Source organism: Lepisma saccharinum, chromosome 2 (assembly GCF_977018435.1).
Source record: "Lepisma saccharinum chromosome 2, izLepSacc3.1, whole genome shotgun sequence".
Classification (NCBI taxonomy): domain Eukaryota; kingdom Metazoa; phylum Arthropoda; class Insecta; order Zygentoma; family Lepismatidae; genus Lepisma; species Lepisma saccharinum.
This window is the reverse complement of record NC_139230.1, coordinates 116970761-116985766: the sequence shown is the minus strand read 5'-3', so window position 1 is coordinate 116985766 and position 15006 is coordinate 116970761. Positions and strand designations below refer to the sequence as shown.

Here is a 15006-nt window from a genome sequence, read left to right as displayed (position 1 = left end):
ATACCATAGACAGTTGCTGTTTTTGCAGGAGAATTTGCAAGAATTATTTTTTCCCTAAAAATAAATTTTACACTCATCACACTGGGCAAATATATATATATATATTGAAGAGGTACCTAAACAGAAAAATTAATTTTAAAACATGTTGAAATTTTTGAAGATTTTGACACTTTTTTAAATTTTATATCCTGCCTACAAAATGAGTGTTTTCCAAGGTATGTATTGCATTTTGAAGCAGAGAAAATAAATGCAGAATGTACATCAGTTTTAAAAAACTTCCAATTTTTAAAATACCATTAACTTTGGTGGTGGTTTTATATATACACTATGTGGAAGAAAGTCATTGGACACCACATGTCAGCGAATACCATCAGTTTTCTTGCAATCAATAGGAGGTCGGTCCACCTTTGGCAGCGATAACAGCAGCCACTTCTCGTGGTAAACTGGCCAAAAGGTCGTGTAGTACACCGAGTGGGATATTCTGCCATTACTCCTGCAGTACAATCACCAACCCTGGAAGTGTAGAAGGGCGAGGCGATCGCGACCTCAATTGGCGCTCCAATTCGTCCTATAGATGTTTGATAGGGTTGAGGTCAGGGCTCTGAGCAGGCCAATGCAGTCGGGTGACATTATTTTCTTCATACCACTCCATGGTAGCTCTGGAATCATGACAAGGTCACATTATCATCCTGGAACACACATTCTTCGTTTCCATAGAAATGCCACAACGTGGGGAGCATGGAGTTGTCGAGAATATCTCTGTAGGATGCAGACGTCATGTGGCCATACACTGGTACCAGTGGACCCACGCCATGCCAGCTGAAACAACCCCAGAACATGATGCTGCCACCACCATATTCCACTGTGGGCACTACACACTTGGGTAACAGACGTTCTCCAGGTAATTGCCATACCCACACTCTCCCATCTGATCGAAACAGTGTGAAGCGTGATTCATCGCTCCATAGGACCTTCCGCCATTGCTCCACCGTCCAGTTTCCCCGCTCTTTACACCAGAGTAGTATCTGCCGCTTTTTTTTTTTTTTTTTTTTTTTTGTTTTTTTGTTATGAGGGTTTGTGGGCAGCAGCTCGACCATGATAACCGAGCGCATGGGCCTCCTTGCGAAGTGTCTTGGTTGAAACAGTCAAATTGGTCGCACTTTGAAACTCTTCTGCAATCGAATGCATCGGTCGGGTCCTGTTTTTCCGAATCTCCTTCTTCAGCACTCTCCTGTCCAGGTCGTCCAATTTCATGGGTCTTCCACTCCATGGTGCATTGCTGCAGTGTTCCTTTTCCTTCCACTTCTTGATGACAAAGGCTACAGTTGATTTAGGGACCTGTCGGGCATCAGCTATACTACGTATACTCATGCCTCCTATGGAGCAGCCTACTATGATCCCTCTTTTAAACATGCTGAGCTCTTTCCTGTCCATCATTTTATCAGTGAATGATCTGAGAAGCCTCCTGCTGCCGTATATATAACCGTCTGTACTCTCTTTTCCATGAGGAGTTTGTTTCAGAGTTGATGACTTTCTTCCACATAGTGTATATATATAAAGCGATTACATGCCCGCTCAGGTGACCTGAGAGGACAAATGCTTGAAGATGGTGGTGGCGAATTTGCTATTTTTTCTGGTGTTACGACATAAAATGACACATAGTTTAAAAAACCTACATACAAATGGAATTATGATGGTTTGCCAGAGCTGACAAGTATTAAAGGTGGATGTTGAAAATAAATAGACAAACTACATGTACCCCATATTATGAGGCACCAAAATCAGCATTGATGCTAGAACCCAGAAATCTTAAAGTGAAGCTTCAGTGAACATAACGATATACTTATTTCATATTTCTTTTGTGTGAGTGAGAGAGGGAGGAGGGAAGGAAGAGAAAACCAGGGAGAGGTAGGGAGGAAAGGATAGATATATATCCTCCATTTTCTAATATGAAGGGCTTGAGGTAAAACATGGCTGACAAGCAACACACATTGCTTACTGTTTAGAGCAAGATTTAAATCAAGTGATTTAAAAAAATACTGATTTAAACCACGTTAAGTGAATAATTTATAGAATAATGTACATAAGGATTTTGTAGATATCAGAATCACTTTTGGTGAATGTACAAAAATCTCGTAATCATTGAATGCTGTTTATTCGGCTCTAAGAAAGGAAACAAAATATATGTACTGATGGGGTGAAACTCAATGGAAAGAAACATAATATGTAAACTGTAAACACACTTAAATTTAACTTTATTTAAAATTAAATAATGTTTATAGGTAAAAGTAGAAAACATTGTGTGTAGAATAATGTACAACATCATTAAAAGTGTAAATAAACATGGCAGCTGATATTTTACAAACTATCATTAAAAAAATTGCCAAAATTCAGTTTCAAAATCTATAAAAAATATTTGTATATAGTACATCCGGAATATTTTGTTTTCACTGGAAGAAAAGTTGCCTAAATTATTACAATTTAATTAACACACTCAACAAATATTTCCATAGTAGGTTCATACTGTATATACAGGATCAGAAGCAGATAAATGTATATTCACATATTTTCTTTATTTGCTTTAATCAAAATATTCAAATATTTTACAGGGCCGTTTACCAGAGAAAGGTCCTTGTATAAAAAACACACACATATATGCATGGTGCCAAAAAACCATACTAGCCATTTAAATGAAAAAAATCATTAAAAAAATTCAAATTCAAATCAAGATTTTTATCCACCCTGCTCAAAACTCTCTCTCAAAGCCAGCTATCCACTATGAACTTATCACAACCTACAGAGTCTAAGACCCGCAACAATGGTCACACAAAATCTTATGAGAAAGAAAGATAAAAAATAAAATGATAAATGTTGTTTTGAACTTCCCTTCCATTTAGGTCAGAATTTCCTCCTCTGACTGGTCTGATAAAAATAAAATATTTTATCTGAAACAACATTGCAAGACATGCTGCAGTTAACTAATACTAATCATAATAAATACAAAGAAATATTCTCTTACCTGCTGCACAAACTAAACATCCACTGACGTTGTTGTTACTTTTTTGGTAAGTTTCAAAATGTTTGTTGCACATAATCTTTCCTTCTCCTCGATTTACAATTTCCGTACCAGCAGGAATGCAATGCCAATCTGGAAGAAAAAATAATTCTGTAAATGTATGAAATATGGAGGCATTTGCAACTTGATACCAGTGCTAACAATACAATGCCTAATCTATAAAAATAATAATACAAATACAAGTTACATGCAACTGAATGTTCATCCTGTGCATTGTGCTATATCAAGAAACGGACCTTCACATTTGCAACTCTGCTAAAATGCAATTAAAATACAAGGGGAACATTTTACGGGTGAGGGTGGCATATTCAATTCAATCCCAACCATTTTCAGCACTGTTCACTAAGGATATAAAACAGGAATTATATGTTGCCAGTGAAAAATATTTCCACAAGTAAATAATTCATATCCGTAAGCATTTTGAAATAAGAATAAACACATTAAAAAGTGCCTAATGGGAGTACTGAGAAGCCACTGATTTCCTAGGATAAGACAAACTTATGTCATTTTTGACCTAATTGATGGAATTACACATATTTTATCAGCAAAAGAGATAAAAAGTGCTTTCTAAGACATATCTGATTCTTGAAGTTGTAATTAATCTAAAGTCCAAGTTAAGTTGAAATCTAAATTTTTTGTATTACTTGATGTGAGAAAAATTAACTTCATGAACTTCTGTTGAAAGAAGAAACTTTGAAAGCATTCACAATGTAGATAATGAAAGAAAACAGTGTGTTGATGCATGCAATATCTGCAAAAAGTTTTTTCTTACCTAAGTGATATGTAGTTGGACATTTAACACAAGTTCCAAGATTCCAATGTGTGAAATCAATCTTTGTATCTCTTGATATGCACGTGTGACATAGATGTCTGGGGCATGTAACTGTCTTCTCATTAGATTGAACATGTGGAAAACTCTTCAAGCAATCTAGATGGTAAAACTTATCACAAAATTTATACTCAAAGCTGAAATTGCAGTTGCATTCTTCTCCTGTACTTTTTTGACATATACAACAGAAATGAATAATTTCTTCTACATGTTTCTCTGTCTTATTTGTTATAGTAGACTTATGTTTGCCACCTCCCTCCATATGCTCAAATATTGCCCCCTCTGATACTTCTGGTATATCTTTCTCTCTTGATTCGACCAAACCTTTCTCCACTTTACTCTTCTTCTTTGAAGTAGGATTTTCTTCAGCTCCTTCTTCCTTTCTAATTGGAGTTGCATTTTGATTAACTACAATATTTTTTATTGGTGTTGCTTCTTCATTTGTTGTGCTTTCTCTCTTTCTCTTCCGGGAATAATTTGTGAACCTTTCAGGCTCTTCAACGGACACCTGCCCTTCACTCGCTTTTACATCATCTTCCTTCACAGGCTTCTTTACACTATCTTTCTTCATGTCTTTCTTCACATAATCTCCATTCATGCTTTTCTTTACATTTTCATTTCCCTTCATGGCTTTTTTCACACTATCTTCTTTCATGGCTTTCTTCACATAATCTCCATTCATGTTTTTCTTTACATTTCCCTTCATGGCTCTTTTCACACTATCTTCCTTTATGTCTTTCGTCACATAATATCCATTCAAAATTTTCTTTACATTTTCATTTCCCTTCATGGCTTTTTTCACACTATATCCCTTTACCACTTTCTTCACATAATCTCCATTCATGTTTTTCTTCACATTCTCCTCCTTCATGTCTTCCTTTGCAGATGGAGATTTAGATGACTTGCTAATAACATCACTTTTGGTTTGTCCAATTCTTTCAACAATTGGATATTTCTCATTAAACCATTTAATACGTTCATTCCTAGAAGAAAATATATAAAAAAAATTAGGTTGTCTACACTAGTTTAAATACATGTGCACAAAATGAGCATGCATCAGTTTCAAAATATCATAAATACTAATTATATTTCCCCAGGGAAGGCCTCAGCTACTAGGTGGGTCCGCAGGATGGTGGATAGTGGAATGGTCTGTAAAGCCCAGCCAGTAAAGAAGTGCTGCACCAGCTGTCTTGTGGGTAGGGATTAGCCCAAAGGCTAAGGGAAGGAAAACCCTGAGAGAAAATCATGGGTAGATAGAGCTCTGTAAGGTGTGGTGAAAATATCCCTCTAGGGGAGTAAACCGAACGCAAATCCCGGTCCTCCAGGTTGGGGGTTGAGGCATTGGGCTGACAACCCAATCCTTGGAAAATTGCCTGTTGTCCAGAAACCCAACAATGAGCCACGGATAAGGTATGAAACTAGATGATAAACACCGCTACAAATTAAGGTAAATGATCTCAGGATGGCGACATGGAATGTGAAAAAAAGCTGGCAAATTGTCAGAAATTGTTGATGAATTCACTAAGTATAAATTGCATGTTATGGCAGTGCAAGAAATAAGATGGCCTAGGAGTAGTCTGATAGACAAGAAAAACTGCACACTTTTGTTTAGTGGTGCGGAAACTAGAGGGCACAGGGGTACAGGCTTTATAATAAGTAAAGAAGTTAGGAAATCGTTGATGGAATTTACACCAGTAAATGATCGACTGTGCAAAAATTGGCAGAAAAATAGGCGTTAAAGAGGTGGCAGGGAAGAACTCTCTGCATTTAGTCACCAGCGAGAATGGCTTGAGATTAGTATAGCACTGTATACAAAATAAGATGTTTGTGAGAAGTACCCATTTCCCCAGAAAGGATATCTACAAAGGTGCCTGGAAAACATCTTGCAGAACATATACGAATCAGATAGACCATGCTCTGGTGAACAACAGACATGCTACATCGGTAATAGATGTTAAAACATGCAGAGAAGCTAACTGCGGTAGTGACCATTTTCTAACCAAATCTGTAATATGACAACAATTGTCCAATGTATGTAAAGTTAAAGGAAAACAGAGGTTTGGATGTGATGTAGAAAAGTAATGGAAGGACAGCTATAAGATAGGGTAACCATACATCTGGTTTTGACAGGGACAGTCCCGTTACAGAGTTGTGTCCTGCTCATCCCATCGATATTATCTAAAAACCACTATTTGTCCCGTTTTATAAAAAGTCTAGGAGTTAGATGGAAACTAAGTATACATTTCAGATATTTCATGCTAAAAAAATATTGTTTTGTGTGTTCCATTATTTGTAGAGCAGTGAATAAGCATGGCCAAAAAGCATACATGAAGTTTTAATATGGACTTGCAACAATAATGTAAATCCTCCTCAATCTTCACAGAAACACATTGTGTCAGACATGTGGTGAATTTTTTGGGTAATTTTATGATCAGCTGGTGAACTATCAAGCTGTTTTCATTCACTGCTCCACAAATAATAAATTCTTCTGACATTCCTCAATTTCAGCATAGCACAAAGTTCAAAGGCAGTTCAGAAGGGACCAGTTATACCAAAGATTATAATAATTAATACCTATTGTCAAAGGGAGATCATATTTCATTTTATTGTATATATCATTTATGAGAAAAAAGTAAAAAAGTAAAGTGTTCCCCTGTGCTTAGCACCACGCCATGAAGGCGTATAGGGGGTGTGGGGGTAACGCCCCACACTTTCTTGATCCGGTCGTGAGTGGGGGTGATGTGATCAGCACCACGCCCCTGACCGCCTTTACCCCCCAGGTTTCACCAGGTACCCATGTTATTCGACGTTGGGTGGGCGCCGGGGCCGCTTCCATCGTTAGAAAAGTTCCCGGATTTGAACCGGCCGGGGATCGAACCCAGGACCTTTAGCATGGTAGTCAGACGCGCTACCGACTGAGCCACCGCGGCCATTTATGAGATCCATACTTTAAAATAATAATAATAATACATTAATGATAACAATAATTTTATGATTAGGCATAACAAAATTTTCAGGAGGGGGTAAACTGACTTCCTTGGGATGTCCTGTTTTGGGGTCAAAATATTATGGTCACCATACTATAAGAGAACTTTTCAGGATGACATACATCAACAGCTATGTGATGGGAATAATACTAACAACATTGAGGAAATATGGAACGATATGAATAAAATTGTATCTGCTCCAAAGGGAAACAAGCATCCATGGATACATACAAAAATACTAGGAAAAAAGTCACTAAACTCTGTAGGAAGAAAAAGAAACAGTGGATGGAGAAAAGAGTAAGGAAAATTGAAGAACATCAGACAGACACAAATGTACAAGGCTGTTAGAAATCTTAGTACTGGATATCAACCAAGATTACACATATGTAAAGATAAAGATGGGAAGCTACTTACGGATCAAAGTAAATGCCTGAAAGGATGGGCAGAACATTTTTAGGAGCCCCATAAATGTAACTTCACAGATATTGTGGATGAAGACCAGCTCTAAGTCACAGAATGTGAGTTAGAAAGACCATCGTTCAACGAAGTGAAATGTGCAATACTGAAATTAAATAATAATAAAACACCTGGAGAAGACTTGCTCCCCGCAGAGGTATTTAAGAACAGTGGAGAAGCACTCTGGAGGGAAGTCCACCAATTAGTTTGCATGATATTGAACCAAGAAAAAATACCTAGTAGCTGGAGATATGGAGTTATCTTTCCCATCCGTAAAAAGGTGATAAAACTAATTGTGGTAAATACAGAGGAAAAACCCTGCTAAATATTGGATACAAAATATTCTCCAATATTCTGTACATGAGAGCATCTAAAATAGCAGAAGAAATGCTAGGGGAATATCGGTGTGGATTTCATTCAAATAGATGTACTATAGATCACATTTTCACCTTAAACCAAATTATGGAAAAGTTCTATGAACATAATATAGATCTGCACCTTCTATTTATAGACTACCAGCAGGTATTTGATAGCTTGCACAGAGCAGGGATTACTAAGGTATTAAAGAAAGGAGGATTTCCTGATAAATTAATAAGACTAATTAAAATTACTTTAGAAAATACCACGGCTGGAGTCATGGTGCAGGGTGAAGTCTCACCAACTATTAGAATAGAAACAGGGGTGAGACAAGGGGATGTGCTGTCCACTTTAATTTTCATTAATGTGCCACACAATATCGGTCCACTGCAAAAAAGGGGGGAGCATATTCTACAAAACAACTCAGATACTCGCTTATGCTGCTGATATTGTTATATCACGAACCCTTGCAAATCTTAAAGCTACTTTCTTAAAGATAGATAGCAAATCCAGAAAAACTGGACTATTAATTAATGAAACCAAAACAAGATACATGAGAATGTCCAGACTGCCAACCAGACGAAATCCCGTGGTTCTGAATGTAGGCACATACCGTTTTGAAAGAGTTTCCACTTTTACCCACCTTGGAGCCATTCTACATAACAATATAGAAGAAGAAGATATCCAGGCTGGAAACAGACAATATTATGCACATATAGAATTATTCATGTCCAAGAGCCTCTCCAAGAACACAAAATTAAGACTATATAGGACACTTATCAGACCGGTGATAGCTTATGGTGCAGAATCCTGGAAACTTGTATCAAAAGCAATAGGCAAGGTAATGTGCTTTGAAAGAAAACTCTTACGAGAGATTTTTAGCCACATTAAGGATAATGACGGATCCTATAGAATAAGGAATAATATGGAGCTAGAAGACTTGATCCAACATGAACATGTGGGGAGATACATCAAATCACAATGTTTAAGATGGGCAGGACATCTGATGAGAATGGAGGATGACAGGTTACCATGCTTGGTATTAAACCAGAAACTATGAGGAACAAAAAACAAGGCCAAAAGGAAGAAGACTGAGAGGAAGATGGATCGATGCAGTTGAGAAAGGCTTGAAAAGGATGAATGTACATAACTGGAAGAATGTAGCTCAAGAAAGAATGAGGTGGAGGAAGATTGTTTGGGATGCCAGAGCCCACGAAGGGCTGTAGTGCAATACAAGCAGAAGAAGAATTATAATCCCATGCAGTTAATATTATCAAGCACTAGTGTAAAAAATTGCAATGCAAATAAGTCTTTATTTTAGAAACCATCTTGAATTACAAAATCTTCAATGACTGAACAATATTTTTTTGTGCAATTGTTGTTTTCAGATAATTTATTTTACTTTTGGTGTTCTATTAGGGAATATCCAAGTTTTCCTTTTCTGTGATAAAAAATCACATGGTTTTGCAAAAGTCATCTCTAGCTCCTCATATTTCATCATATTTCATCATTTCATCAATCATCCTCATCTTCGCAAATTAGCCAAGAGGCACGAAACGTGAAGTAAAATAAACTAAATCAATCTAGCCCTCGTGCCTGGATTTAAAAATCAGCATTTTCATGACTCATAAGGCATAAAATACTAAATTGCACAACAAAAACAAAAAATTAGATTCGGTTGTATTACAATATGCAAATGTTAAGTAAATGCATGAAAACAATTACAAATCAGATCTGTAATGCTTGGTTTGATGAATATTAGGTTAAAAGGTTAGGAGTGTATGTGTGCATGTAAAGGGGAGAGGAGGAGTTATTTTCATTGCTCTCACATTTGATTGTGTAGTGGTAGCACTGGCACCTTCTAATCAAGGTGTTCTGGGTTTGATAACCAGTGAAGGTGCATAGTGGTTCAGATCACACTTCAAACTGTGGGTCCAGTCCCAATTAACCTATCTGAACATAAAAGTGGATTTTAAACAAAACTCAAAGCAAACAAACAAACATTGGAGGATTTCCATCAAAATGAATAAAACCCTTATGATGCAGTTTTTCATGTAATCAAGGAATCACCAAATAACCAATTGAGTTGCTGATAGTTTGCAGAAATATTTTCAGTGGCTCTTGAATAGTTGGCTACAAACTGCAGCTGCTGGCAGTGACCCTCAGGAGATCTACTTGCTAATTCCATCCTCACAATAAACTCAAGACAGCCAGGTCAATATTTCGAGCATAAATAGTGACAAAATAAATGCCTGGAATCTGCAGGATTTTTCCAGGGAGGGGCAAGAAAGGTATTTTTTTTTTCCAGAGGAAGGCAAATGAGGCACATTTTCCCTGATAATAGAATTGCCGACTCAAGAAACATTGCTTCAGTTTCAAGTTATTATGTTCCTGCAATGTCCTTGTAATAATTAACATATATTACTGTGACTGAAATCAAGTTATATGTGTGAAATGTGTTCATTTTGGATAACCTTCATTTGGCCATTCATGTCAACTATTGGTAAATCACAATGTTTGGAAGTAACAATTTTTTGATAGATTATATATGATGAACACTTAACATAAGTTAGATTGATTGATTGATTGATTGATTGATTTAGTTTATTTTAATTCGTGTTTTGTGCCTCTTGGCTAAGTTGTGAAGATGGGGATGAGTGATGAAATGATGAAATCGATGAATGGAAATTCACAAACAACCATGCCCGGGCAGGATTCAAACCTGGGACCCTTGGCGTCGCAGTGTGATGTGCTAAAACATAAGTTAGAGCCTATTAAAAATATATGTTTGTTCAGTACTGTAATAAAATTAAAAAATGATGTTAGAGTTGCTCGCTAGATGGCAGTGAAGTCTGCCACGTGAAGTACATGTCATATGCATGACGCAATATGACTGACTGAACTCTAGTGTCTTCGTGTGTGTGTGTGTGTGTGTGTGTGTGTGTGTGTGAACGAGCACGGCGTGACCACAAGTGGTGGTACTTCGTCGTCGTATAACCTGTGTCTTTGTGTATAATATCTGTTATTATAATATATGTTTGTCTTCATGAGCTATGAGAGACTTAATTCTTTCACCCAACACGAGATCAACATACTCCTGGACTTGGGAAAGTTACGCCAGGTGTTTTATTGGTGTAACGCCACTCCATGGTCCTCCGAGCCAGATTTGTGCAGTATGTGCCACGTGTAATGAATTGATTCCAACCAGCAGCTTTGTGTGCATCCTATCCCATGCCGGGTGTGTTCTGACTTTTGTGTCTGAACTAGTGTTAGTGTTGTGAACTATGGAGTAGATACTTTCATGCAAACATGTTCTGAAACATGAAGTTACGTGGGTTGAAAACAAGATTGCGTCAGACAACCTCTCACAAGAGAGTGTTACCATGTACATCAACAAAACCGTACAATTAACAGAGGAAACTCAGAAACTCTTACGTGATCTGTTGCCCGAGTCTAGTGATGAGCAATTTGTAGAGTTTGATGTAGAAATCAGCTCGATTCAAGGCCAATTAGAGCAGATGTCGGTGACATTGTATCGTGCTCAAAAGCAGCAGGGTGTGGCAATAGCTGCCAGTGCATTGTTGGTTAAAGCCGGTAGAGATGTAAGACTGCCCAAATTGAACTTGCCTGTGTTCACGGGAAACTTACATCAGTGGCTGTCGTTTCGTGATTTGTTCATTGCATCTGTACATAATAATAACCCTTTGTCCCCTGCACAGAAACTTCAATATTTGAAGTCTAGTATACCTGGTGAACCTGCATTGTTGCTGCAATCTATTACGATTACAGACACAAATTACAAAGAAGCGTGGGAAATTTTGAACAATAGATATCAGCAAAGGCATGTTCTTGTGAATGACATGAACAAGCGACTCGTGTCGCAACCTTGCATCCAGACAGAATCAGCTGTTGCCTTACGTTAACTCGCGGACGTAACAACTGAGTGTGTTCATGTACTCAGTTCTAGAAGTTTCAGTTCAACATTGGGATGCCATTTTGCTTTTCCATGCCATGGAGAAGCTTAACAGTGTGTCACGACAGCAGTGAGAGCTTAGTGTGTCAGCCAATCAACTTCTGACATTTGAGCAGCTACGAGCCTTCCTCGATACAAGAGAGAGAGCTTTGTCAGTATCTTCCAGACCCCCCAAACAACAAGGATACTCAGTGAAACACCTTTAGTGATTCCAGTGCCAAAAGAAATGAGAGTTATTTTCAAGTGTCAGTGTATTGCCCTAAATGTCACCAGGAGTTCCACCCGGTGTATAAGTGCAATCAATATAATAGCCTATCAGAGCCTGAGAGAGAAGCATTTGTGAAAAGTAGTAGCTTGTGCTATAATTGCCTTAGTTCTTTTCATAAGGTGAGTAAATGCAGCACTAGGTTGTGCGGTACTTGCAATAAGAAACACCATACATCCCTTCATCGTGAAGTGACCCCTCCCCGCAAGGAAGTTTGGCAACTTCGCATTAGATTGTTATGTCACATTTAGAGGCCGATCACGGGAAATCGAGCACTGAAGTGTTACTTCCGACAGCAATTGCAAACATAAAGAATAAAGATAACCAGCGTCAGCCTTTCCGTGCATTATTGGATAGCTGTAGTGAGGTTTCATTTATTAGTAGAACTGCAGTGCAAATGTTAGGGCTGAAAAGAAAGAGCGTGTTTGTGTCAGTAACAGGCATTTCTTCTGTTAACATTGGGAAGTCACATTCATCTGTTGATATCACGATTGTGTCCCGAGAAGGTAAACACTTCTACACAACCTCTGCTTTGGTGGTGAAAAAGATTACATCACCGCTGCCACATGTGACTATTCAAAACACTGGGAGCTGGAGTCACGAAGCTGGAGTCACCTAGGAGGAATTGACCTTGCTGACCCCACATTTCATACAAGGGGAAACACTGACTTCCTTTTCAGGTGTGATATATATGAGTCGCTGCTAATGAGAGGAAAATGAGAAGGCAAGGAAGGAGAACCAGTTGCCATTCAAACTCGCTTAGATTGGGTTATTTGCAGAGGAGTAAAGCAACAAACTTCAAAACATTCATTCACCTCTCTTCACGTGTCAGTTGAAGAAAATAATGTAAACTAGTCATTAAGAAAATTCTTTGAGATTGAAGAATTGCTGCAGAGAGAGCATATAACAGAAGAAGAGCACTTATGCAAAGAGCATTTTGAAACGACACATCGTCCCAAAACAGATGGACGTTACGTCATAAATTTGCCATTTCAGAGCAATTGGGAAGAATTAGGGTACTCTAAAGAGAGTGCAAGGAAGTGTTTGTTATCTCACGAGCAAAGATTACAGAACAACAATAATACCAAGCATTATGCGAGAATATCTCACCTTGCAACACGTGACACCAGTGGCGGAGGATGAGGCCCCCAAGGTACCCCCACATCTTATTACATTCCACATCATTGTGTAATGAAATGAAAGCAGCACTTCGACTAAGCTGAGAATAGTTTTTCATGCGTCTTGCAAGACAAGTAGTGGACTTTCCCTGAAGGATGTACTTATGAATGGTGAAAAGCAACAACCAGACTTATTTCCTATTTTGATTCGATTCCATTGCCACCCAGTTGCTTTAATTTCTGATGTTCGGATGATGTATAGACAAGTAGAGGTCGCGTATGAAGATAGAGATTTTCAGTTGATTTTGTGGAGAGAGACCCCTGAACAACCAATCAAGGAATTCCGTTTAAATACTCTTACATATGGTACTAAGCCTGCAGGTTTTCTCGCCACAAGAGTGATTCGACAGTTAGTGAATGACGAAGGAGAGAATTATCCTTTCCCCAAAAGGAGCTTACTTAATCATGTGTACATGGATGACTTTCTAACAGGAGCCAGTTCTACTGAAGAAGCAATCAAGTTGCATCATTAATTGACACAGTTACTAAGCAAGGGTGGCTTCGAGCTTCGTAAGTGGTGGTCAAACGATCCAAGAGTGCAGGACGTTATCCCCTGAGACTTGTTGGAAACAAATCTGCAGTTCCAATTCAATGAAGAAAATGCAAAGAAAACTTTAGGCATACAGTGGAACCCTTCTATGGATTACTTGTGTTTTGATTTGGTGAATCTGAACAAACAAGCGATTATAACTAAAAGACTGGTTCTTTCTGAGATATCAAAGCTGTTCGATCCTTTAGGTTTTGTCTCTCCTGTGACTGTGAAGGCAAAATTGTTTATGCAAATGCTTTGGAAGTTTGGATCTTGAATGGAACAACAAGCTTCCAAGCAATTTGGCTGTAGAGTGGGTTGCATACTGGCAGGATATGCCACAATTGAAAGATATCCGAGTGGAGCGATGCATTATTCCTAGAGACACCGTGGAGATTCATTTGGTTGGATTCTGCGATGCGTCAGAAGCGGCTTATGCAGAAGTGGTCTACGTGAGATGTGTATGTGCTAATGGGCAGGTGCAAGTGAAGATGATTGCATCAAAAACAAAGTCCCCCCCCCCCTTTAAACTATAACCCTTCCCAGGTTGGAACTCTGTGCAGCTGTGCTGTTACTTCGCCTCCTTTCTTTAGTGTGGAAAGCATTGTCTGTCAACTTGAAAACCATCACAGCTTATTCCGACTCGAAAATTGTTTTGTCTTGGATTAGCTCTTGTCCTAGCAGATCGAAAACTTTCATGTGAAACCATGCGGTGAAGATACAGGAAGAAGGAGAAATACAGTGGGCGTACGTTGCTAGCAAGGAAAATCCATCAGACTGTGCGAGCCATGGAATCTCAACTTCGGCTTTACTTAATCATCCATTATGGTGGACTGGCCCCCATTCTTAAGAAATTCAGTGTTGCCAGTGGAACAGTCTTACCCATGTGATACCGATGAAGTGACTTCAGAGCAGAGACAGTCATTGCAACTATGGTGAGGAGAGCAGAAAATACATTATTTGAGAATTACTCGTCGCTGAGTAAATTGCAGCGGGTTGCAGCATGGTGTAGGTGCTTTGCATTCAACGCCAAGCATAGGGAGGAGAAGCTTCGTGGTCCATTGAGCGCATCAGAGCTGTGGTTAGCATTGCTTGCATTAGTAAAACTAGCCCAACAAGAAGAATTTTCGTGTGAAATTCAAGCCCTCAAGAAAGGAGCGGTCTTGCCTTCAAAGAGCAAATTACAATACTTGAATCTGTTTGTTGATGAAATGGGCATTATTACAGTAGGAGGAAGATTGGAGCATAGTAACCTTCCACATAATGTCATCCAATTGTGCTACCAAAATCACACAAATTAACAGAGCTGTAAATCACACAAATTAACAGAGCTGTAAATCACACAAATTAACAGAG

The 15006-nt window shown here is 38.4% G+C and overlaps 1 protein-coding gene across 3 annotated transcripts in view; it reads right to left on the bottom strand.

Moving 5' to 3' along the window:
* LOC145984127 (histone-lysine N-methyltransferase NSD3-like) overlaps positions 1-15006 on the bottom strand; it is a 338807-nt gene that overhangs the window by 195549 nt on the left and 128252 nt on the right. For all 3 annotated transcript variants that reach the window (XR_014441281.1, XM_083117563.1, XM_083117562.1), the window contains exons 5-6: positions 3849-4888; positions 3020-3148 (exon numbers count right to left, since the gene is read on the bottom strand). Coding sequence is in view for 2 of the 3 variants with exons in the window: in XM_083117563.1 (XP_082973689.1) it covers positions 3020-3148; positions 3849-4888 (1169 nt within the window). In the remaining variant the exon portion in view is untranslated. The remainder of the gene's footprint in view (positions 1-3019; positions 3149-3848; positions 4889-15006) is intronic.